The sequence below is a fragment of the Silene latifolia genome, chromosome 10 (assembly GCF_048544455.1).
Source record: "Silene latifolia isolate original U9 population chromosome 10, ASM4854445v1, whole genome shotgun sequence".
In the NCBI taxonomy this organism is placed as follows: domain Eukaryota; kingdom Viridiplantae; phylum Streptophyta; class Magnoliopsida; order Caryophyllales; family Caryophyllaceae; genus Silene; species Silene latifolia.
Window position 1 is genome coordinate 112,676,728 of NC_133535.1, and position 26,728 is coordinate 112,703,455.

Sequence of the window (26,728 nt, forward strand, 5' to 3'; positions counted from 1 at the left end):
CCTGCAATGCTAACGAACTACTTTACATGCCATAGCTAAATAAGAAAATAGAATAATACAAACCAAAAATAGAAAAAGGAGACATATGTCCCTTCAAATTATATACAAAACCAAAAGGGTAAAAGGTTTACTAATAGAATAGCCAAAACTAGGTCCAAGGTTCCTTGCTCACTAGCTCGTCTGTGACCCCAACAAGCATCAACAACCCACAATCGCATTTTATACAAACACGAAAGCCACAATTCAGTGGGGAGTAACTTCGAGTCCTCCCAGCCACGAATCGTCAAAATTAATGTAACATGTAGTAAAACATGTAAACAATATGATAAACAATGTAATTATCATGTAAATCTAACCTATGACCCCTAAACTGACCAAACTAAACTATCATGTGAATCATATAATTCAAATAGTAATCCAAACTTTATCAATCAGAACCGGCTTACATCTCACCTATTACAGTTCATAAAATCACCATACAAGAAAGGGCAATATATCAAAGACAGGCATAACTTCTTAGCACGGTCAATAGTCACTCTGTAACTCGAGTCTATACCACGAGGTAAGGAAGGTAATCGAACCAGTATCTTGGCTCAGCGGTTAATATTAATAAAACATGGCCAAGAGACAACACAACCCTAGCCTAAAATCTGCGCAGACCTAGACATGCGGATACACACCACCGCACCCAAGACCCACAATTTTTCTAAAACAAAGTGAGTACCCTAAGGAGTCCACCAAAGGGTTGACTAGTACTTAAGCTGACCACTTACTATCAAAATAAGTAACTGAGGTCATGCCCCAACTTGGATATAAATCCACTAGTCAGGAACACAGAGGCTATCAAGCAGTGAACATATACTCGTCAAAGACTATAAAGACCTATCTATGATGAAGGCCGAAATACTCACCTAGGACCTAGTCCCAGCTAGTCCCAGCTTGAATACTTTAGCCCACACCACACAAGACTCACCACACAAGTCAAGTAAGACACCTACTTAACCATAAGAGGGCAACGAGTCCTACTTACCAACATAAATTCTAACATTCTATCATGTGAAAGGCTATATAAATGTCTATTCAGCATACAAATCCAACATTATCCTCAATAAGTATTAAATACCAATTTTCAATTCTAACAATATTAACCATATTAAAGGCTTCAGGGAATCTAGGGCCGTTTCTACAATATAAGAAGCTACTTAAATTCAACTAACTACACATGTGAAATAGAGATATAATAAATGGCCTAAAGCAAGAAAAAGGCCGATTATCTAATTCATTCAACCGAATTTTTACCCGCAACCCCAGCCCTGCGACAGTGCAGGTTAAATTAAATGGTGACCAATCACTCAATTAATCGACATCACATCGATCAAAGGGACTAAGGCTCGATTTTCGGACAATCATCAAAACATGGCAATTATTGCTATAAAATTTACCTTGAGCCTAATCATTACAATTTCAACTTATAAACTATCCTAACATGTGATAATTATCAATATAAGAATAATTTCTACTACTAGTATGATTCAATTTAAAAGTGTACTCATATGTGACCTATACAACTTTAACATTAATTAACCCGAAATGACCAATATTGTACGAAAAATCGCGAAACAAGCAACGGACCGACCCGGGCCAGCCGTGGGCCTGCCGGGCTGCTGCCGGGCCCGCTGCCGCCCCCCTACACCTCTCTTTTTTCCATTTTTGTTCAATAAAAGACCGTCTAAACACTAATTAATCGTTCCCAATTCAACTTTGTTAGCTAAAACTAACAAAAATACATGGATTAAACATGCATGCATCAAATTTAATCATGTGAAAATTATTACTCAAACAAAAATCACAAAACATCCAAAAACAATAAAGCATGTGACGATCTTTCGTCGAGTAACTCGAAATATGTTACCTTAAGCTAGAAAATGAGCAATTAGCACCTCAAAACCCAAACCCTAACAACAACTAGCCGCTATCCTCGACAATATACGAGTCCCCAAACTCGTCTTCCAATTCTTCACCTAAATAAACAATAAAAACACAATAAATAAGCATGAACACCGAAATTTCCGAAAATTTGTCTTAAAACAACTTCAAGAAAACTGAAATTAAATTATACCAGGTTGTAGATCTCGACGAGGGGATTCCGGAAAGGTAAATTTCGTGAAAATCCGATAAGAAATGAAGAAATTATGGTGATTTTAGCTTGAAAAGAAGAAAAATGGTGGTTTTGTATACATAGAAGGTTGAAGATGAAGATGACAAAGGAAATCAGAAAAAAAAAAGAAAAGGGGAAGGGGTTTTGGTCCGCGGGAAAGGGAGAAAGGAAAGGAGGGAGTCGGGTTTGAGTCGGGATTTTTCGAGTCGGTTTTGACTCGTTTCAATAATAATTAAAACCGTAAGTCAAATGCAAATTCCGACAAGACCAAAGTTTTTAAACACGAGATTACAAGAAAATTGAGTATTCATACGACCCATTTCCAAATTCGTTTACCCAACGTTCATAAGAATTGTCATTTTCCCTCCGATACGCCCTTATTTCGAAATAAAAAGCTTTACACGGTTTAAACTATTTTTAAACATCTCGAAACTATCAAAATAAATACTTTTCTTCAAAATATAATAAAATTATATTTCTTTGAATTATTTTTACTTTAAATACTTAAATATCAACTTTTATTTGATTAATAAATTATTTTCAAATATATTAACGATCCAAATTACGGGCGTTACAATCACCCCTCCTTTTAAAAAGTTTCGCCCTCGAAACTTAGAAGGAGAAATTATAGCAATAAGAAAATATAGGTATCTTTTCAATGAAACGGTGATACTCTTGTTGATCAGACAAGAACATCCATATTCATATCAAGATATAAAAATATTTCTACACCAATAAATGAGAAAACCCATTATTGGGACGTCTCCAACAACGAGATTTAACATTCACTAATGTTAAAACCATTGAAAATCATAAAAGCATTTTCAAACTTTTAGTTTAAAACTCTATAATAAGAACAATATCTTTACTAATTATGATTAAATAAGGCTTAGTAACTCGGGAAAAGAGTAAGAAAAGGAATCATTACACAAAACGAGAAATAGCTTAGATATCCAATCGAACACTAGGGTTGAAAGAGAGTGAGAAATCATGTTCAAATGTTATAGAAAAAGGTCAATTTGTAAATTTACTCCAAGTAAATGAACCAAAAGTTTACTCAAACTATATAGAATCTATGCAAGATGGAAAACAACTCGGGAATGAGAAGTGCAAGTCGCGATAGGGAACTCACACCCAACAGACAAGAAGGAATTGAACTTTTACAGGTGGAATTTTTGGATGAAGTCAATAAAGATGTCAACGAACAAGACGCTTTACTCAAGAGGTCAAATGAGTTCCATAAAGGCGAGCACAACGGAACAAGCAAGAATGACAATTGTCGGAGATCGGAATTAGGAAGATCGGTACATCGAGAAAGGTTCACTCAATTATCCAACCACAGAGTCATCCTACTAGGTCCTCCGAACATCAATAGGGCAACAACCAAAGGCCACACTAATCCAAAGAGCCCTCTGAACCACTCCTCGACAAGTCTACTCATAAGCTAATCCTTAAGACAATCCTATCCTCTACAATTATAACTTAACAGTTTCCCAATCAAAATGTTTCCACCAGTATTCTCCATCAAACAAACGCAAAATCCAAAGTCGAAACTAGTAACAATATTATACCCTTACCAAGATTCAATATTCTCAAACGCATTCATGCTTGAAACCAACCCACAAGCAACAAGTTGCACTATCTAATCCATAATTAGCACTAACTATAAGATAAATGGGTTCATCACACAAATCATCTGATCGGTTTACTCAAGGTTCACTATCCTACTTCCCAACAATATTCCAATTCCAATAGAAAGATTCCTCAAAGGATTAAATATAAGGTCCAAATTTACAATAACAATCCACAGACTTAACTATCAATCCCCAATTCCGTAAAGTAAGGATCAAATGACAAACGACAATCTCCGAACGACGATGCCCAAAACAAATCCAAAATAACCATAGAAATACTCCACCCAGGTAAACTAATCCCATCAGTCTCATCATCAAATTGAAACCAAAGTGGGTCTTATACCACCAAAACACGCGAACCTTAACTCGCAAGGAGACTACATCATTGCCATCATAAGAATTCCATCAAAAATCTAGCTCTCATATCGCAGGGTCAAATACAGACACAAACTCCTACACTAATTCCCGACAAAATCAAAATACAAAAATCCTCAAATCATATCCCACTAACTCTGTAAACATGGTCAACAAGGTACCAACTATACTAAGTAGATAAGGAGTTATAACGGAATAGAGGAACGGTAAAAAAATTTTTCGAAGGATGCATGAGCATGACAAGTTAGGAAACTAAGGAGTCGGACAGTAAAAATAACGGTTGCCAGAAAGAAGAGGTACTCGAGTTAAGAAGATATTTCGGGCAAGAAGAAGATACGTAAACTTCGGCATAAAAACAGGGTTCAATAAATGCTAAAGAGAAGGAAAGGAGAATAGAAGCGGCACAAAGAAAGGGTTACCGCTTACCAAACACTCATCCAAGCTTATGATCGATATGATAAGGTTACCTCACTAAGGTGCTCAACAAAGCCCCAAAAGTCTACCAAATTATAGGACTAACAAGGACTCCACAATGGTAGGTATTCCTCGACTCAATTGGTTCTAAGAGCCAAAATCAATTCACCACACAAATTCATTTGTTACTATTCAAGTCCCAAGGTATCTCCTTTACAATTCTCGTCATCGAACTTCACTTGCTATGTCATCCACAAGTACCATGGCTTGTTTACACTATCATCTCACCACTTTGTACTTCTAGTCTCCGATACCATAAATTAGAATCGCATCTTTGAACTCACGAACTACATCGAACAACTTTCCACCAAATTCCCAAATTCAGATATGATTAATAAGGTCAATAAGGGCTACTCTATACTAGATTTGGTCAACTCAAAAGGTTTAACAAACTAACTATTTCCAAAGTATGATACCAATCCATTAAGCAACGTCCATGTCCTAATGTATTCCTTTCATGGCCTACCAAGTTTGGGGCTAACTATCATTCCTTTAATTCTCCATAAGAAACATCGAGACTCTCAAATGAAGTCGCTTAGGTTCATTTCAACTTATGTGCTAAGGTAGTACCCACGCTCAATCACCTATAACAAACAAGCTCTCAAAAGACATAAATCCCAAAGTATATCTCAACTCCCTAAACTCTCACATTAAGCACAACTAACAAGATTAACCAAAGGATCCCAAGTTATATTCTCCTATACAACTCAAACCTTAAACAATCAATTTCTCAACTCCTTCACGCCCTCCAATGATACATTCTCTCAAAACCGGGTTCTCTTGAACAAGGGAACTATCCTGCGGAATAAAAGGAAGGTGTCCACATGGACTTTATTATAAGAAGAAAACGAACCTAAAAAGAATCGGGAGAAAGAATTGAAAGGTAGTTACCAAGGCGAGAGAAGAGGAATTTGAAAGACGAATAAACAACGAGATTGGAAGACTAAGGTAAGATTGCATTATCTACATCTATTGGAGAGCCATCTTACAAAAGAGAAAATCAATTAGTACCTAACAATTAGCAATCACAAACAGACTACCACATAAAATCCTAAATCTACCCATCCTACCCATCTCTCAAGTTTATTATTTAAAGGCCAAATGATTTTAAGTGGGGTGCACAAACGTGCGTCGGGAGCAAATAAGCTCTGATACCAACTGTGACACCCTTATCTAGCCTTAATTAATTACGTAAATTCTACAGAAAAACTGGTAGGATATGTTGTGATTGGTTTAGAAAATAAAAGTTTGAAATTACAGGTTTTTGGCTAGTTGAACCAATTACAAACATATCCTACCAGTTTTTCTGTAGAATTTACGTAATTAATTAAGGCTAGATAAGGGTGTCACAATTAATTATAGCCAAGTTGTCGTTATGCTCACTCGATATTTACACAAAATCTCATTACATGACCCACCTATCAACCCCACAATTACATGACCCACCTATTTTTCCCTCTTTACCCCTATTTTTCCAACTTTTTTTAAATTCTCCATTTTCGCCAATGTTACCTTTGATCTGGGTCAAAAGGAGTATATATATTATGTGGTATTCACCATATGACACTATTATATTCACTTTCAATAAGAACAAAAATTAACTACTCACTACATGTGTTTCTTCTTCTTTTCCAAACTACTAAATTTATTAAATTTAAAATGCTATCAAATTCATATTTTTCATCTATTTGTTCTCGAATTTATCAAATTATAGTTCTTAATCATTAAACTAGGGAAAAAATACAAATAACCACCACATATTTACGTATTTTTACAAATTACCACCACGTATTTGCATTTTTACAAATAACACCCAACCTTTCATGTATACTTCCCCAATCACCACTGTATATTTTTTCCGAGACTCATTTTTCTTATTTTTCTGACTCGTTAAGTAACTATTTATGTGAAATACCCAGATTACCCTTATCGATTGCTCCCACACAACATATCCCTCTTTCATATAATCCGCAAATCCCTTCTTTCCCCAATTAATTCCTAAATCCCCAAATTTAATGGAACGGAATCATTTTATCTACCATTCTTGCTGTTTAATACAAATCCCTTCATTTCCCAGCTTATTAATAGGAGTATATGGGTTACCCACAATTACAATTACAAGAATGTCTGTTCATAAAAGAAAAACCTCTCATTTTGATCCTAATTATCGTTCCAAAATTTCCACCTTTTCTGGATTTTCTAAATTCAAATCCAACAAATGGGATTTCACTCCTAAGCTGCTGCTTCTTTTTCAGTTGTTGTTGAAACTGTTTACGCCCCTCTCTTTTTCTTTTTCTTTTTTATAATGATGATGATGTTTGTCTGTTCTATCAGACGGGATTTCAAGTTAGATTCGATATTTTTGTATTAATTCAATTGTCTATCTTAGGAGGATGAATATATGCTGAAAATTGTTTCAATTTTTTAAGGGAAATGCTGGAATTGTGTCGGGGTTTTAAGAGTCCTTGGATGCGTGTTATGAATAATCAAGTGTTGTATTCTGATGAATTTATTTAGTTTGGTGTGGGAGTAATCGATAAGAGTAATCATGGTATTTCACATAAATAGTTATTTAACGAGTCGGAAAATAAGAAAATCGAGTCTCGGGAAAAATATACGGTGGTGATTGGGGAGTATACATGAAAGGTTGGGTGTTATTTGTAAAAATGCAAATACGTGGTGGTAATTTGTAAAAATACGTAAATACGTCGTGGTTATTTGTAATTTTTCCTTAAATTAAACACCGTATTTCACTAAATTCAAAGTGAATATAATAATGTCATATGGTAAATACCAATTCTTATATCCTACACCCATGTGTAGGATACTCCATACTCCCTCCAACTCCCCCACTTCCCATTCATCCTAAACTTCCTCTTTTTTATTTTTATTTTTAATTTATTTTAAAACAAAAAATTAACTTTCACTTTAAAGAAAGTTACCACTGTCATATTCAGTTTAAGTGTTACGTAGTGTTACATTCACAATATGACACTATTATATTCATTTTAAGTTTAGTGAATATGACATTGTTGTTTAATGAGTATGTGCGCTTTATATTGCGATATTCACAATATGACACGATCATAGTCACTTTCAGTTTAGTGAATATGATATTGTAGTTTGATAAATACGTATTATGTAGTGTGATATTCATCCTATGGTTCTATTTATATTCACTTTCAGTTTAGTGAATATGGCATTTATAGTTTAGTGAATATGACTTTATTTGTTCAAATATATTGAACAATAATCATGAACGTTTTATTCCATATCAAAACCGCATAATACAAATAAAGGAATAAAAATAATTATATGATATGATATGAATATGTCAATTACGTGATGTAAATATGTGAGGGAAAATAAAATAAATAATAAAATATATCAAATATGATCTATATTTGTACAGAAATAAAAATTGTGAATAATAATTTTTTTTTTTTCTAATTTATTATATTTAAGATTTATTCTTTATAAGAACAAATTAAAGAAAGAGAGTACCATGCACTATACTCCTAGGTGCATGGTATAATTTACCTTACTTTTTAGCAAAAGAAGTGAGTAATGTAATAGATGTGTATTTAGTGAAGTTTATAAATATGTTCAAATTATTTTAACGAAAAACATTTGCTTCAAAGCTAATAATGGCAACTTATAATTTTATTTCATATGGAGTATGATCAGTCCTTATATTATTAAATTTTACCGATTTAATTTATGTCAGAATTTGAGAAATTGTCGATTTTGCTAATATAAGTTTATACGTCAAAATTAATTTCACATATTTGATATTGGTTTAATTCACGCCATCATTTAATTTATATTAATAGTTGTAAATTTGGCGATTAACACACTATTTTTGTGACTAATCCGAAATAAATTAATATAATGGTATTAAAAGAAAGAAAACTATATAAATAGAAGATTTTTAAACTGAGTCAAATTTAAAAAAATACATATTCTCACGATACTTTGCGACGCATAAATTGAAAATGAATCAAGCCAAATGTTATTTTTTAGAGTTGATAGTTCAACTTATATATTCAAATTATAATTTTATGTTTGACCATATTCTAGGTTTGATTGTATTATACCCAATTCAAAGTTTTATCGTGTTATCCAGAAAAATTTGGAGAATGACTTAATCTTTTACTCTCTCTTTTCAACTGAATTCCATAACACGGTCACATATATACTAGTATACTAGTATGCTCTTTTCGAGTCCACCATCGTTATGGGATTTGGGATTTATGGTGTGAACTATGAACATATTCCGGGACTCTAATAATTGCCAGAGGTACGATATACGATAGTGGGCAGTTAGCGAGCATAATGATCCGATCAGTTCCACATAAAGGTTAGTCCTTATTTTCCTACAACATAAAAAAAAAGTGCAGGAACACTTCAATTAAATAACTGTCACGAGAAACAAAACTAGTTAATATAGACAAACCTTAATAATTAATATAATACTTTAATTTCATATGTAATCACTGAATTAATTGCGAGGTAATATTACGATTACTCATATTATTGATGGGGATGTAAGAGAAAATCGGAGACTAATGACTATAGCGACGACCGAGGATGCATGGGACACGCTAAGAATAGATGCACTATTGTATATTTATGTAACACGTTATAAAGAAACTACACTGTATTTGTGAATGACAAGAAATTATACATGTATTGATGTATATTGTGTTTGTCAATAGCCACATACTACGCACCACCAGTATTTTATAGATTATAGGGTAAAATTTTGATAGTACGCAATAAATATAATATCAAAGGTGATATCTCACAAAATACATTTTTATCAAGTGTTATTTGACAAAAAAAACACTTTTATTTAATTAATCCAAAAATTTGTAGAATCAAAAAAATAAAAATGGGGTGAGAGAGGCTCGAACTCTCGACCTCAGGATCACTCAACATTAGCTATGAGACCTACGCGCTAGCCAACTGCGCCACCACCCCCTTTGTTGAACTTTTGGCAATTAGTATTTTAATTTCCCCGAAAACGTATGTCATTCTCGATTTGTTTTATTGGGTTCATCGGAATGCATTGTCATACTTCATCCAAGGAGACAAAAATTACTCCGTATGTTAGATCATACAAAGTGATAAAACTGCATCTATTTATAAATAGTTCGGTAAGTCTCTTGTAAAAGAGTTTTACATTATTATATTGTAAAATTATATAACGAAATACTTTAATGCTCTTACTATAGAAAGTGACAATTGGTGGAAGTTATTTTAGTGGGACTTTTAGGTAAATAATCACTTAGTTTTACAATAATGGTTATGTAAAACGGTTCTATAGCGTTGAATCAGATGCATCCGTTGAAGGCGCCGGGACCAGACGGTATGAACGGCCTTTTCTATCAGACATACTGGCATATTGTTGGGCCTGCGGTGATAAGGTTAGTGCTGAACATTCTTAATGGGGCCCCTATTCCAGTCGGCCTGAATGATACTAATATTGTTTTAATACCAAAGAAGAAGGCGCCTGATAAGCTGGCTGATTTTAGACCAATTAGTTTGTGCAATGTGATTTACAAATTGGTTTCGAAGGTGCTAGCTAATAGAGTGAAGAGGTTTTTGAGTGATGTTGTGTCGGAGAACCAGGGAGCTTTTACACCCGGTAGGCTGATTAGTGATAATATTCTGGTTGCTTTTGAATTGTTTCATCATATGAAGAATACAAGGAGTAGTGGGGGTCATTTGGCGTTGAAACTTGATATGGCGAAGGCTTATGATCGGGTTGAGTGGGATTTTTTAGAGGCTGTTTTATGGCGAATGGGATTTCATGGGCGGTGGGTTAATACGGTTATGAGGTGTGTTAGGTCGGTGCGATATTCGGTGCTTGTTAATGGGCGTCGGTCTGATACCTTTTTGCCGGGTAGGGGGTTACGACAAGGGGATCCGTTATCGCCATATCTGTTTCTTTTATGTGCGGAAGTGTTGTCTGGTATGTTGAAAAGAGCAGCAGAGAGGGGGTCGATTCATGGTATTAGGGTTGCTCCTCAGGCCCCGAGTGTGTCGCATTTATTCTTTGCTGATGATAGTATAATTTTTGTGAAGGCTAGGGAGAGTGAGGCTAGGGAGGTTAAGCGTATTCTTGATCGCTATGAGCAGGCTTCGGGGCAGTTAGTGAGTTTACCGAAGACCACGGTTTCTTTTAGTCGTGGGACCAGTTTGGCGAGGAGGCAGCAGATAGGGGGTGTATTTGGAGTGAGGCAGGTAGCGTTTCAGGAAAAATACTTGGGCTTGCCGACTGTATTGGGGAGGTCTAAGAAGGGTCTTACGGATTTGATTCGGGACAAGTTGAGTAAGAAGTTGCAGGGATGGAAGGGTTCGTTACTCAGTAAAGCGGGTAAGGAGGTGCTTATAAAGGCAGTGGCCCAAGCTATACCAACTTATGCGATGAGTGTTTTTCGAATTCCGTCTAATTTCTGTGACGAGTTGAGGTCTCTTGTTTCGAGGTTTTGGTGGGGTACGGAGAATGGGAGGAGGAAGATACCTTGGGTCGCCTGGCGGAAACTATGTTTACCTAAATGTCGAGGGGGGCTTGGGTTTCGAGATTTTGTCAAGTTTAATAGTGCTTTGCTGGGTAAGCAGGCATGGAGGCTACTTACTGATGAGGATAGTTTGATGTCACGGCTATTGAAAGGTAAATATTTTCCTTCCACTTCTTTTCTGGAGGCAGGTTTGGGCACCAATCCGAGTTATTCTTGGAGGAGTATTTGGGAAGCAAGGTCCGTGCTGTCAGTGGGTTTACGGCGTAGGGTGGGAGATGGGCTCTCCACGGTGGTGTGGCGGGACCCGTGGGTTGGGGGAACTGGTTCGGGGATGATTATTTCGCCTAGGGGAGAGGCTGATCCGGGGTTACGTGTGGCGGATCTTATGGAGGAAGGGGGGAGGGGGTGGAATATTGAGTTGGTTGAATCTTTGTTTCTCCCGTTTGAGAGCGAGAGGGTTCTTAGGATGCGTGTTGGTGAGCAGCTGGTTCGGGATGAGTGGTTTTGGAGTGGGGAAAGAGATGGAGTATATACTGTTCGTTCGGCTTATAGACTTTTGGTTAAGCAAGATGGGGATGTGGAGGGACCGTCGAATTTTCTTTCTGATAGCTGGTTGTGGAATAAAATTTGGAAGTCACCTGTTTTGCCGAGGATAAAAGTGTTCATGTGGCAGCTGTGTAATGAGGCTATTGCTACTAGAGGTAATATTTCGGCGCGGATGGGTTCGATTGGGGGCGAGTGTGTTCGGTGTGGGGATTGTTTGGAGTCATGTTTACATGTGGTTCGTGGGTGTGGATGGGTTGGTGGCGTGTGGGAGGGGCTGGAGGTGGAGGTGCCGTCTTGCTTAGGATTTGCTAGGGTTCGGGATTGGGTGGAGGTTGCTTTGAAGGAGCTGGAGATACGGGAGCAATTGGTTTTCATGACTGGGTGCTGGGCTATTTGGGAGAGGCGGAATAAAGCAATTTTTGAAGATGGGGATTGGAGGGCGGATTTAGTGGTCAAACGGGTTGGTGATTTGGTAGATGAAATGGAGGGGAAGGGGAGTTTGGAGGACGCGGTGGGGGTCCGGGAGGTGGCGGCTGATGGTGGCGGGTGGAGAAGGCCGGATAGCGGGGTGGTGAAGGTAAATGTGGATGCAGCTGTTGTGGAGGGTGTGGGAGTAGGGTTGGGTGCTGTATGTCGAAATGATAGGGGGGAGGTTGAGTGGTGTAGCGTGGAACAGGGTTCGGTGGCGATGGATCCAGAAGAAGCGGAAGCAGCTGCTATTTTGTATGGACTCAAGGAGGCTCGAAGGAGGAATAATCGAAAGGTTATACTGGAAGGTGATTGCTCGAATGTTATCCATGATCTACAGCTGAGACGGAAGGGACGCAGTAGTATTTTTTTGATTTATATCGACATTTATGCTTTATGTAATTCTTTTGACTTTGTTTCGTTTAAGTGGTTGCGTAGAAGTTTTAATAAGGTCGCTCATGAGCTAGCTCATCTGAGACCATGGACTTTAGGTTCTCGTAGGTGGTTGGCGTCTTTTCCGTTGGACATTTCTGATGTAGTTCGTGCTGATTCTGATAATATATCTAATTAAACCCGTGTGGGTTTATTTCAAAAAAAAAAAAAAACGGTTCTATATAAGAATTATTGTAAATAATTAAAAGCAAGTACAAAGAAAGGAATTAGCCTACAAAACTCAAGTGTATTCAAAATATTAACCCCCTATAATTCTCTCCCTATTTTCTTTCCTATAGTAGATCCAAGGAAATTTTTCGCAATGCAGTCAAAATTCTCAAGTTTTTTGTGCACCATAAAAACCCCTCGAGATTACAAATAACTTAACTTGCTTCGCTAAGTTATGCATCTTCCAGTTTAAGGAGCAGGGAATAAAAATAGAGGAAACATAATGGAAATAAAGCATAAAAATGGTAATATCAATAGCTACGCCTTCGATGCTATGGTGATCGGTCTCCACTTCCAAGAGCTGTAAAATCAGCCGCAAACAGTCGAGAGTACAGCTAAGTGAAGCATCGTTTTATCAAGCACCCATGCTAAGATGTTCCACACCTCGATAGCTTCAGCTTGAAGAGGGTTTTGGCACAAAATTTCCTTCCCAAGCAATACCATTCCGTGTTACCGATAGGAGCATAGAAGACTGCCTATTTTTTTGTCCAAGCGACATCTACTTTTACCCTAACCATGGGACAGCTACAAATAACAAGAGAGGTTACAACTTGCAATCCAGCAATGAACCTTCGCCTTGCTGCTAATTCATCTGAAGGTCTAAAAGGGAATTTCTACCAAAGTACCAATATCCTCAATGGCATATTTTTCCCGCCCCATTTTGCAGGCATCTGGAAAACTAGCTCTATAAAATCCATGATACCTCTGAAAATCGCAGTATTATGCAGTGTCCAAATCATAGAAATCAGATGAATAAAGACCATAATTCCTCACGTTTTCCAATAAGCATCTTATCCAGTTAGTAATCCAGAGTTTTAACTTTGCAGTCAAGAGTCTCACGACCCATTCCACTTACAACATGGAATACAATCAAATTTTGTTGTTGTCTGATGGACATTGATAGCATTCCAAACTTCGTCTTGGAGCTTCCAGGAACTTCACAAGAGTGCCATTATTCCAACAACATATTTGAGTATAATGGATCAACAACGGAAGAAATTGGCATGGCGTTTCATCACTTTAAGGGACTAATAATCCAACCGGTGATGGGATTTTGTTTACGAACCCTAGATGGTCGATGAGAACCACTTTGTAGCCGCTCTAGAATTGAGTAAGTAATAGAGTCAGGAGTCAAACCCTGTTGCTTCAATTTAGCATAAAGATCTACAGCTTCACCTGTTTTGCCACTTCGCTCGAAGCAATCAAGCAAGATATTGTACGTCACTATATTTGGACAGCATCCTTGAGCAACCATATCATCAAACAATCTACTAGCCATCTCAACTTTATCTGATTTCCCAAAGCACTCAATAAGTGTACTGTAGGTGACCACATCAGGACTGAAACCCTTCTCCTGCATTTCCTGGAACCTCATGTGAGCTTCATCAACATCACCATTCTTTCCCAAACAATTAATCAAAGCATTGTATGAAACAATATCGGGTTTACAATCGCTCTCTTCAAGCTGCTCAAAGATTTTAATGGCTTCATCAACTTTTCCAGCCCGTCCAAAACTCGATATAAGAATATTGTAAGTATAAATATCGGGTGAAGGACCGTCAGTTATCATCTTTTCATAAAGGTCTAATAGATGGGAAATCTGCTTTAACCTACCTAGAGCAGATAATACTATGTTGAACATCATAGTATCACAGCTAATCCCCTTCTCATGAATCTTATTTAGTAAGTCGATTGCCTCAATTGTTTTGCCACCATTACACAAGCTCTCTAACATAGACACGCACGCTTCCCTGTCGCCCTTCTCGTGAAATGCCCACATGTTGCAAAAGAGACGGTGGGTTTCACTTGCATGACCTAGTTTTCCGAGCGTCTTCACAAGAAATGCATATATTGCTTTAGTTATGAATTTCTTTGATAGGTCAATAACCTCATCTAGTCTACCAAGTTGTCCTTCCGCAACAAGAAGAGTCAGAATAACACTATAGGTGAATTCATTTGGCCGACAATTGTTTTCTATCATCTTTGAGAAGAGAAAAATTGACTTGTCGACAATGCGATTTTTGGCAAGTGCCTCAATCATTGTATTATATGCCATTAAGTTAGGACATATACCCTTTGAAAGCATTTCCTGAAACAATGCCAAGCATTCGTCAGGCTTCTGCATCTTGCCCGCCATTCTGATCATGATAGTGTAAGTAAACTCATCAGGCTCGCAAAACTTCCTCTTCATGTCTCCCAAAACCATGTAGGCCTTATCAAACTGTAGAAAACCGTGCATTAGAAAATTAAAATTTACGTTTGAACTGGATAAAAAAAACAGATTAGTTTCAATTAAAAATAGATAGAAAATTCCTTACGAGTTGCATCTACGAGTCAACAACTAGTAGCCTGATCAAACAAAGAGAAAAAAAGGACATCATTTTTTTAATAGCTGACCATCTTATTAAAGAAGAAAACCACAAACTTGAAAAGAAAAACATTAGATAATTATCCATTGCAGGATAATCACAATCCGCATTTCACACAGGAAGAATTATAAAGCCATACAGAGATAATAGCTTGCAAATTTACTCATCAACAGTAATATTTATCTATATTATACATTTACACACAAGCAAAAGGCCACAATTTCAAAGACGCCTCAATCATGTATCTGGGCCAAGCAATTTATTGACATTGTAGGAGTATCAATGACAGTAGGCTCCCAAAGTGCATTTGAGACCATTTATATTACTCATCACCCAGTGTAAAGTGAAAACTTTCATTCTCCCATTAGGAGTTAGCAATTTGGATCCCAGATACTCCCTCTGTCCCGGTCATTTGTTGTCCTTTTCCATTTTGGGTATCTAGGTCAATTGTTGTCCTTTCTATTTTAAGAATGAACTTGATGAACAATTTGATCATTCACACCCAATTTGATCCACTTGTCATTTAATAATTGGCCCCTTCCTCTTTCCTTGTCTTTGTGCCAAAACCAAAGGACAACAATTGAGCGGGACGGAGGGAGTAATTTTTATAACTCCGAGGGGTAACCGGGTAATTATCCTCAACGGTAATTATATAGGACGTGATTTAGAGAAGCCTGAGCAAAAAATATCAATAAATGTCCTATAAAGAGGTCAAATTAAAATGAAAAAGGCATTTTGCTTGTAACATTTTCAATTTTGCTGCAAGAAGAGAATTCCAATGCAAGTGACGCCAGCCCCTTCAACCCAACCTATCGCTCAAGAGAAGGACCAAACTACCAGAGCATCAGGCATACATTACAAAAAGATACTGTTCTAACTATATCGGCTGTTATCCAGTTAACAAAATAACTACAATTCATATATGGTTGATGATTACAAAGTACCATAATGAAAAACCATCAAAAGAAGACAAAAGGCATACAGAAGGCAGTTAGAGTTACCTTAATTTTCTTAGCAAGATTATCAAGGAGCATATTGTAAGCAATGACATCAAGCTTAGACCCACACCTCCTGATAAGCATATAAACCTCGAGTGCCTTTTCAGTCTCATATGCCCTCAAATACGCCTGCAGAGCGCAGCGGTAGGTGTACGAGTTGGGTCGCAATCCCCATTTCTTCGCCAACTCGAAGCACCAGTCAATACCCGAAGCACCCATGGCGCCAATCAAAATGTTGACCGTGCTAACATTACCGACAATGCCGGTCTTGTCCATATGAGCAACGAGATCACGGATGATGTCATTGTAATGGTGATTATAGTGGTTAAAAGAGAGAGTGAGCAGGAGACGGTTGTAGGAGAATGTACAGTGGCGGAAGCCAGGGAACTGGGAGGGGCAGGATCTGAAAAATTGGAGCGAGAGGGAAGGGGATTTGGAGAGTGATTTCAGAATTAGAGAACATTCGGAGGAGGTTAGGGTTAAGGATTGTTGGGGTTTTAGGGTTTGTAGGAATGCGAGGAGGGAGGGGAGCGGAGTTGGGGAAGTGGTCAAGATTTGGGAAATTTTGCAAATTAGGTCGCGCCGTGGGAGCGGGTAGCCACGTGGGTCGGAGGGGACTGATGGGGAGGAGACTTCCGCTGAGAGCTGGCAGCCAAGGTTGGTGGTTGAAGTTATTTTTGCGGTGTATGCGGTGGCATAGTGGCGGAGTTGACAGTAGTGAGAGAGAGGGTGGGAGAGTTTCATCTGGGAAGCTGGGTTTGGGAGTGCAAATTTGGTGAGAAAACTATACATGCCCAACAGATTTACTTCTATTAATCATCATTTTCCCACTCAACTTTATTACTACCAGCTATGAGACTTTGTTCACAAGACTTGAATACATGTAAATTCTCCATTCATCTCCCTCCTTGCGCACATCCCCAAACGCTCTTGTGTAGTACATGTACATCCATCTCTAACTACACATACACAAAGAAAGGTCACATATTGAATTTTTTTTTCAAAATAGGGTTATTTAGGGTGTGTTTGAATAGCAAAAGTGGAGGGAAAGAGAGGGGAGGGGGAATGAGGGAAGGGAAAGGGAGAGAAGGAGGGGAGGGGGAATGGATCAATGGAGTATGTTTGTTTGAATACAACTAGTGTAGATCCCGCGCAAATGCGCGGTAAATATAGACCATTTAATTTTTAGTGTATTAATTATAAATTTTAAATTTATATCTCACAAATTTTTATAAAAAATAACTATTATTAAAATTAATCAAAAGAATTGAATAATTCCATGAATTATGTTATTTATGAAAATATTTTAATTATATCAAAGTTTTTTAAAAAATTCTTTTTTCGTCACGAAGTTAATAATAGGAGATACAGTTTTTATGTATAGATTATTTTAAATGGAAAATTAGTTTAATAAATGAAAATCTATTTTGTTTCCATACATAAGTTTGAACACTTTGGAGGAAAAACTTTAGAGAAGTTGTATTATTATCTTAGTATATAGGAGGATTTATATACTTTTTAAATTTGCACCTCATTAATATTTATCAGTTCACTCAATTGTATTTTGATATGAAACAAAAAAATTAAAATGGAAAACTAATAAAAAAAATTATTTAAGTTGTGAATTTGTTTTAGTGAATGTTTTTTGTCACGAAGCTAATAGTAAGCATGTGTCAAGTTATTCTCTACAGTAATAATTATTGCATTACTGAAAAATTTAACAACTTATACTTTATAGTTTAATATCAATTTTATTTTATTTTAATGAAAAAATCATAATTATGAATTTATTTCAAAAATTAGAGTTTATTTATAAGAATATATTCATTGAAAAGATAATAATGTAATAAAAAAAAAATTTATTTATTACCTTATTTAGTTAGATGCTTTATGGAGGGAAAACTAAGAGAATTTTTATTCTCTTAGTAGTAGGGGGGATTTCCCTCCAAATCTTGCCTATTGTGGAGAGATTTTGATTAGGCTTGAATGAGGGAAATTGAATCCTTCTAAATCTCTCTCCCTTCATTTCCCTCCACCCTCATTTGCTATCCAAACAAAGAATTTTAGATCCCCTACTCTCCCTCCATTTCTTTTCCCTCAAAATCAAAATCTCTCAATCCAAACATACCCAAAGGATATGTTTGGATTGAGTGATTTTGAGGGAAAAGAAAGGGAGGGGGAATAGGGGATTTAAAATTCCTTATTTGGATAGGAAATGAGGGTGGAGGGAAATGGAGGGGGGGAGATTTGGAGGGATCCAATTTCCCTCATCCAAGCCTAATCAAAATCTCTTCACAATAGGCAAGATTTGGGGAGAAATTGTATCCAAACACCTACACCTCATTCCCCCTCCCCTTCCATTCTCTCCCTTTCCCTTCCCTCTTTCACCCTCCCCTCCCTTTCCCTCCACTTTTGCTATCCAAACATACCCTAAGTAAACTATTTCTCGCTTTAGTGTTGGTTTCAAACTATTTCTTTCCAATGGGTCTACGTCATCACTTTTCATTTTTTTTTACCAGATTTAAGCTAAATCGCTATACCAGATAGCGATTTTACTCATTTTGTATAAAATTGCTATCTGGAATAGCGATTTGATACTTTTCATTAATCCCACTAAAAAGAATGGGCCTGACAGAATAAGAGGCAAATCGCTTTGCTAAATAGCGATTTGGCCTTAAGTCATTTTTTGTTCTAAGTGTGTTGTGATTGTCGGTGATGCATGGGATTGAAGATTGAAGATTGAAGATTGAAGATTGAAGATTGAAGATTGAAGATTGACCAATGTGTTATTTTTCATTTGTAAAATGTACCCTCTTTATAATCAAATCAGTGAATTACCAAATCAAAATCTCTGTCATTTATCTTGTTTTCTAGCCCCCTCACTCCTCATCAGGGGCATTAGCCATTAGCCTCTCATGTTGCGACTTGCGAGTTGCTCTTTCATACAAGTGTAAAATTGTACTCTGTATCTCTACATTGATTTAGCATATTAGATGATTTGTTTTCATTGACCTCATGCACTAGCTAGTTCTTCTGAAATTGCACACGTGCTACTAGAAAGATGATTATGTATGAATCAGCTTGAGATTCAAGGCGGAGCCGAGCCTCGATGGTGGCACGTCGTATGACAGTTAGGTTGGAGCTTGTTATTTGGCACGTCCAATTTTGATGATCAATAACGTTTGCATAGTAGTATCTAGTTAATGTACAAGGAAAATACTTGTGTCCTCGGGGAGGACGTCCTCCTTACACTCAAAAGAGGCCTTTGAGTATAGCCTAGGAGTGTAAGGACGACGTCCTCTGAGAGGACACAAGTATTTCTCAATGTACAATGCATTTAAGTACTGATCATACCCTTTCGTCGGAAACACGCCACAGTTCTCTTCTCTGTTATGTAGGGCACACCAACATCGAATCCAGACTTGCTAATAACTATCTCATCTATCATAATCACTTAATGCATTGAACACACATTTGTAGTTGCTGCTGTCAGATTTGGTAACTCCGATCCGGTGTGGGGAAAATAATCTCTAAACACAAGTTACAGTAGGTTTTGTTTATTTAAATTAGGCAGAGATTTTAATTACTAATCTGTTCATGAGAAACCCAGCAATAATCAGAAGGATGTGTCATGTGTATATACTCCCTCCGTCCCGGTCAATTGTTGTCCTTTTGTTTTGGCACAAAGACCAAGGAAAGAGAAATGAGCCAATTACTTAATGACAAGTGGAACAAATTGACTATGAATGATCAAATTGTTCATAAAGTTCATTCTTAAAATAGAAAGGACAACAAGTCACTGAGACACTCCAATATGGAAAAGGACAACAAATGACCGCGGAAGAAGGAGTACAATATTTGAATGATTATGTTACAGGTGGTTTTGTTTGTTGCATTAAAACTGACTCAAAGGCCAAATCGCTGTTTGGCAAAGCGATTTGCCACTTTTTTGTGTCAACCCCATTCTGTTTGGTAGAGTTAATGAAAAAGTATCAAATCGTTGTTCCAGATAGCGATTTTATGCAAAATGAGTAAAATCGCTATTTGGCATAGCGATTTAGCTTAAATCTGATCAGAAAAATGAAAAGTGATGATGTGGACCCATTGGGAAGAAATAGTTTGAAACCGACACTAGAATGAGAAATAGTTTGCTAAATAACCCTATTTTGAAAAAAAATTCCACATATTGGCCACTATTGAATTACATGGCACACATGCAAAATTATATGTATGTCACATATTTCTTCTTGTCGAGGACATTTGTTTACCTTTGGTTTTCGACACAAAGACCAAGGAAAGAGAAGGGGACAATTTTGACTACTGTTATTGGATGACAAGTGGATCAAATTGTATATTCATGTAGCTGTGCATTTGCACAAGTTGTATACTGTATGAATATAAGTAGATAAAATTTCAGGGTTGAGAATGTGAAACTTTCATTAGACCATAGAAATTTAAATTAGTTACTACGAAAACTGTATCCTGTTACATTATAGTCCATATATTGAAGCTTAGCGTCAAATAGGCGACAATGTCACAGGTAGTTGAGGGAAGAGGAAGTGTTACAACAAAAACTTAGCTTGCCAAACCAAAACTATCTAACTCCTTTGCCAATCAACAAGTATAATAACATTAAAACCCAACTCGGCCAAACTACCAAATCCTTAACCCCTTAAAAAGTTTAAACTTGGGGTAACTGTAGCTATGAATAGTGCCCTCACAAATGCCTCCTCCACCGTTGGATTCCCCCTCTAAATCTCATCCCTCCATTTCTCCTTCACTTACAGCCACACTCTCACAATCTCACCTTTTCTTTCTGTCATTCTGCTCCACTCATTCTCACACAACTCTCTCTTCTCACTCCTCAATACAAAAACCTAGCAGCTCTAATCGGAATCGGGATTCCTCTCAAAGGTATTTTATCTGAATTCCATTTTTCTCGTTTATTCGATTTGATTTCGTTATTATTGTTGTTAGAGTATTATAATGATTCATCTCCTCCCTTCATTTTTCCTAAACTCCCAGCTACATTCTACCCCGCTCATTCGCATCCACGTCTCTCAATGCCACCCCTCAGCAGACGCTGACAACTCTCACCCCAATCGAAACTTTGAGTATCCTCTTCAAGGTATTTCCTACATATTCGGTTTTTAACATTTTGATTTCGTTGTAATTTTGAATAGGATGGTTGGATATTAATTGTAGTCTGTGTTATGTGAGATTCGTAATTTTTAGTTGTTGTTGTTGTTGTTGATGATGATGATGGTGTTGTTGCTGTTGTGATGGTTGTGTTGTTGTCTAACTTAACTGTTTTTTCCCCATTTTAGGAACAACCAAGTATACTGGCGCCCCATTTCTCTCTCTCTTTTCCCATTCTGAACTCAGCTGATGATTTTAGCTCCCATCTCCGATTATCTTAGAACTGGTGAACTCATCCTTTTCATTTTTTCTGGGCTTGTTGTCGATTAGTGTTGTTCGTATTATTGTTCTTATCATTTCTTTGATTATTAATACTACTTCGTTTACTATTATTATTGTAGGGTTTACGGGTATGTGGTCACAGCCTCACAGGGTATGAGAATACTGTTGAGGATTCCAGTTGTATTGGGTTACGGAGTGAGATATTGAGCTCAGGACACGAGGTATTTGACTGCTAATCGGAGTTACATCCTTTCTTTTATCATTGTTTTTGTAGTAAATAATACTGTATTCCTGGGATTTTTGACTCCCAATCGAAGTTGTGGGCTTCCTTTTGTGGCTTTTATATAGGTATATTGCCATTGTTGCGATAACAGTTGCCTCGTGCTGCAGAGTGGATGCGTGCCCTTAGAAAACAAGGGTTGATCCTAACCCTAATTAATTGTGTTCTAATAAATTACTTTGCGTTTTTACGTCTTATCAGTTTACTATTTTAGTCTCAGTTTGATTCGGTAGCTTGTGTTTTTTTGCATCAGCCATTGCTCATTAACACACAACTATACACTGACAGTACTGTTGCTGGAATTTCATTGTTGTATGCTCCAAGGCCATTTAGTATGAGATCAGGTTGAACAAGACGTGCTGAAGATATACCACTTGGCTCAGAATGGTTCAAGTAGCATTGGTAAGTTATCCTTTCCCCATATAATTCTAATTACCATATTTACATTTAGTGATGAATATCTTCCTATTCAGAGATGAGTATTGTTTTTGTTTCCTGTTCTGATGCTTATTCACTCTGGTTTTAATTTGCAGCCCGTTATCATATGCTGTCAAAGTGAGAGACAGTTTCCAAAAACTGTTAAAAAGTGTTTTTTTTTGCTGAACGAGCAACATCATAGACCCCCTGAAGCTCAGAAGAATAAACATCTTTTCAGACCTCGTGCTGCCTCCAAGTTTTTCCAGAGTACTGAACTTGATTGGGTAGTTAAAGTTTACCAAGCTCAGAAGAATAAACGAGCAGCATCATTACAGTGCCATGGTGATGTGATGATGCCGATTTCTTTCTTCCCTACAGTTGTTGCGCATCCATAAAAGTAGTTATCATCCTCTATTATGCTTTCGTTGTTGATTATTTTCATTGGTGTTTTTGTTCAGTTTAATTTTATTTGATTCGATTTATTGTTAATTATATTATTGTAGTTGAATTAGGCGATTCTTTCGATTAGAGTTGGTTAATTTCAACTTTAATTTGCTTTGTGTTTATCGGCTGCTTAATTATCTTATTACGCTGAAAATTAGGGTGCTTTTGGTGTTTTGATGGAAAATATTGAGCACGTGAATTTAGGGATTTGATGAATTGGGGATTTTGTTGTTGAAGTTGTTGTAATTGTGTAATTAAAGTTTATCGCCTGGTTAATTACTGTATTAAATTGAAAATTAGGGTTCTTTGGTGGTTTGAAACGTAAGAGTTGAAGAATTTGAGCTCGTGAAGTTAGGGATTTGCTGAATTAGGGATTTTGGAGTTGATTTGTTGTTGTATTTGGGGATATTGATGGTTTTTAGTGGAAGTTAGGGTTTGCTAATTTTGGAAGTAATTAGTAATTATGGAAAAGCTGCAGAATTTGAACTGGAATTATTAGGGATTGCTGAATTTGAGTTGAATTTGGGGTTTTGTTAGAGTTTAAGTAGGAAAGTTGGAGGAAGAATAAAGAAATGTTATATTCACAGTTTATATTGGCTAAAAAGGGGCCTTTGGGAACTATTAGGATTGCAGCACATTTAGAGAGGAAGCTGAGGAAGAATCAAGTTGCCGATACCGATATCAATGCTTCTGTTGGTTAGTTTATGTTGGTTCATTTCGCACATGTTTTGAATTTTGTTGTTGTTTGTATACTTTGTGAATCTATCCTTAACCCCTTAAAAAGTTTATACTTGGCTGCACTGTAGCGATGAATAGTGCACATCCAAGTTCCTTCTCATCCGTTGGATTCTATTTTTTGATCTCCTCCCTCCATTTCCCCTTTAACTCACAGCCGCTTCCTAATCGACACATTCTCATCCAAATCTCCTGATACCATTCACTCATTAAACCCTAGCAGATCTCACCCAAATCGCAAAAATCAAAGATCCTCTTCAAGGTATTTCCTACAAATTTCATTTGATTTTGATTTAATTATTATTTTGGTCAGGTTGTTATAATGATTCCTTTATTGGATATTGGTTGATGTTGGTGTTGTGTGAGATCTGGATTCCCTAACTCATCTTGATTTCAATCTCCATCAAGAAAACTAAAGATAAATTCCTTCTTATTAGCGATTTTGCGTTCCTCTTTTTTACCTGTCCGGATTTAGTGTCGTTTTGCGGGAATTTTGCACGGTTTGATTGTGCTATTGTTAGATTTGTTGTTTTGATGATTCTATTTTCAGGTTTGTTGATTTACTCAAAGGTGTTTATTATTTCTACCTCTTATTGATGATAATTTGTGATGAGTTTTGCCTTTAGCATGTTCTTTTAGTGCTTGTTACTTTAGACTAGCTGTTTACCCCACATTTTCGGCTGTGATCTTTGCTTTACGGGTTTTGAGTTCCTCTTTTTACTCATCTACCGAATTCTAATGATTAATTAGGGTTTTGTTAGGTTCTTAGTTTGCTTAATTATGGGTTTGATGGAGCGTAGCCACTGTATCATTCGCCTATTTTTTGTCAATCAACTGGCTGTTAGGCTTAGTTTGTTTACATTTGTTTTTCCTTTTTCTTGTTGTTTGTTATTTGGGTCTGAAATCCTCATTTTGAATTTAAAGGTGCTAATCGTTGCAATTTTTGCGGACCTGGCGTCAGGATGATTTGATTTCAACACCACTATACAGCTAACGATTGCATCGGCAACGCCTACGTACTGGTTTAATTCGCCTAATTCATGCTTGTTCGTTTTATCATTTTGATCCACTGTTTTAAGGTTTGTTTCAGTTATTATTTTGTTGTTGCTATTGCTTTATTATTATTACTACATACTGCTATTATTATTACTATTGGCCTTAAATCCGAGCTCATTATTTCTTAACCCTTTGTGAACCTGGGGTTAGGCACTATCCTCACAACAGCTTGCTTCTTAGCCGTCAGGCGGTCAACACTGCAGTTTCCGACGAGCCGAGTGAGATATCAGTTTGATTTTTGTAGTGCATCTTGCTAAGCCATTCATATTTGTTAAACTGAACCACAGGTGCTGATTCAACATCCCTACGTGTGCCACCTATGTTATGTATGTGCCTATTACTAATTACGGTTTCTGTGTTTCGGGTGACTGGCTGTACCGTTCCACTGCCGTGCTTAAATTCCGTTCCTATGGTCGTACCTCAGTGTAGACCAGATGAGTTCAGAAGCTCAGGTGAATTTTTCGCTCTGTTAAGGATATTCATAATTTTATTGTAATTGGTCTTGTTGGACTACCGAGAAACAAGCTGTAGGGATACCTCATTGCTTAGATATCTGATCTCTCAATTTTCTTGTTGCGTCAAATTTCACTGCCTGCTACTTTTTAATATATTTTTTCTTAAGAGTTTTCCGCATGTAAACACATGACATAATCAGGAAACACGCTGAAATGTTGAGTCAAGGAAACAAATATGGAGCTCTTGCCAGTACGCCCGGGTTATTAACATGGGAGAAACCCTTGCATTCAGAATTTCAATGATAGGTCAGGTAATAACAACAGTATTTTTGCAGGATGTTGTGTGGCTTGATCTTGGCTTATAGTAAGGACATTGCCTGGTCACTTCTCTCATATATTATGATAAGTATGCAGGGAAAGAGAGTACGCTGCATGGACACTTGTCAATGGTTATGCTTTGAAACATGTCACGATTTCTACTCATCAACTGAAGTCTAACTTGAGAACCATCGATGGCCCCAATCAGCTCACTGAGGATAATGGATTTAAGTTATATTTTGAGGGAGGGGTCCTCAAAGGTAGGTGTTTCCTTCATACTTCTCAGTTACACCAAAGTTAGATAAATACGGAAAATGAAATAATCGTTGGCATTAAGTATGTTTTTAGAAACCGCTTGGCATGTTCAATTGTTGTTGCATCACCTGGCTCGTGGGTTAAGCGCCCTTTAACGACGAATCAAAATTGGATCTTAGGTTGCAGATTTTATTATAGGTAGCACCTTTAACTATTAGATATGTCGTCTAGGTTTAGTGATTGGCGTGAGCTATTTAGATACTCTCTCATCGATCCCGACATGCATGCTTGACAACCCATGCACAATTCACAAGCTAATGATCATCAAGTCCCTTGTAGGTCTGTTGAGTCAAATGAATTCTATGTGATTGTGTTTGGTCTACGCATCTGGTTAGTAATCCGTATTTGTTGTTGTTGACAGAGTTTTGATGCTCAGAGAGAACTGTTGCTCAAACTATAGATCTCGTAGAGTTAGTGCAACAGTAGGTTAGTTGCTTTGCTAAGAGCATTTTATTCTAAACACGAATGTTAATGTGAATTAGATTCTTATAATGAAGTTAGCGACACACATTGAAACAGATCAGTTGTAGTTGGTTTTTCAATTTAAGGCTGCTAAGAGTAGGCTTACAAGTTCGCAGGAGAATCGGCGTAGGAGTTCCCAGTCTAATAGGCCAGTCTACAAATGTTTCATGATAGCGACCGTCAATAATATTGCTGAATGTATACTCCTTGTGATGTTAACTTAAGTTGATTGTTTTGGGACACGCTAATTCTGAACGTGTGATATCGAGTTTGAGGATCAAAAAGTCAACACCACCAGTTAAGGTCCATCAATTTTGGTGGGAAACGTTGGTCGGTTGGTCAGCATGGGTTTGTGTCTGAGTCATTATCCTCTAAGTTTATGAATAGTCTTTATTCGTGTTATCTCAAGTTCAGTCCGTTCATTTTTGAATGCAAACTGCCGTCTTCGTACAACTTTTGGCAGGATTAATGACCCTAAGTTAAAACTTAAAACTTGTGTAGGAAAGAGACGGTTTATTGTTTAGATATATGACAAGATATTTGAATCAGGAAAAGTGTTGGGGAAGGAGGGAGAAGGAGAAAGGGAAACAGAATGGGCAAGAGAGGGAGGAGATGG

General features: G+C 37.0%; 1 protein-coding gene and 1 non-coding gene across 2 annotated transcripts; both read right to left on the minus strand.

Moving 5' to 3' along the window:
- Positions 1–9,536: 9,536 nt before the first annotated feature.
- On the minus strand, positions 9,537–9,624 carry TRNAM-CAU (transfer RNA methionine (anticodon CAU)). The gene is given in 2 exon segments: positions 9,537–9,572; positions 9,587–9,624. It is a non-coding gene; the product is annotated as a tRNA-Met (tRNA).
- Positions 9,625–9,935: 311 nt separating this feature from the next.
- On the minus strand, positions 9,936–17,211 carry LOC141605813 (pentatricopeptide repeat-containing protein At1g51965, mitochondrial). The gene is made up of 3 exons (XM_074424715.1): positions 16,213–17,211; positions 12,789–15,063; positions 9,936–9,964 (listed from the first exon to the last, which is right to left on the minus strand). The coding sequence occupies exons 1-2, from the start codon at positions 16,999–17,001 to the stop codon at positions 13,858–13,860; spliced, it is 1,995 nt and encodes a 664-aa protein (XP_074280816.1). The 5' UTR covers positions 17,002–17,211; the 3' UTR covers positions 9,936–9,964; positions 12,789–13,857.
- Between the last annotated feature and the right edge of the window lie 9,517 nt (positions 17,212–26,728).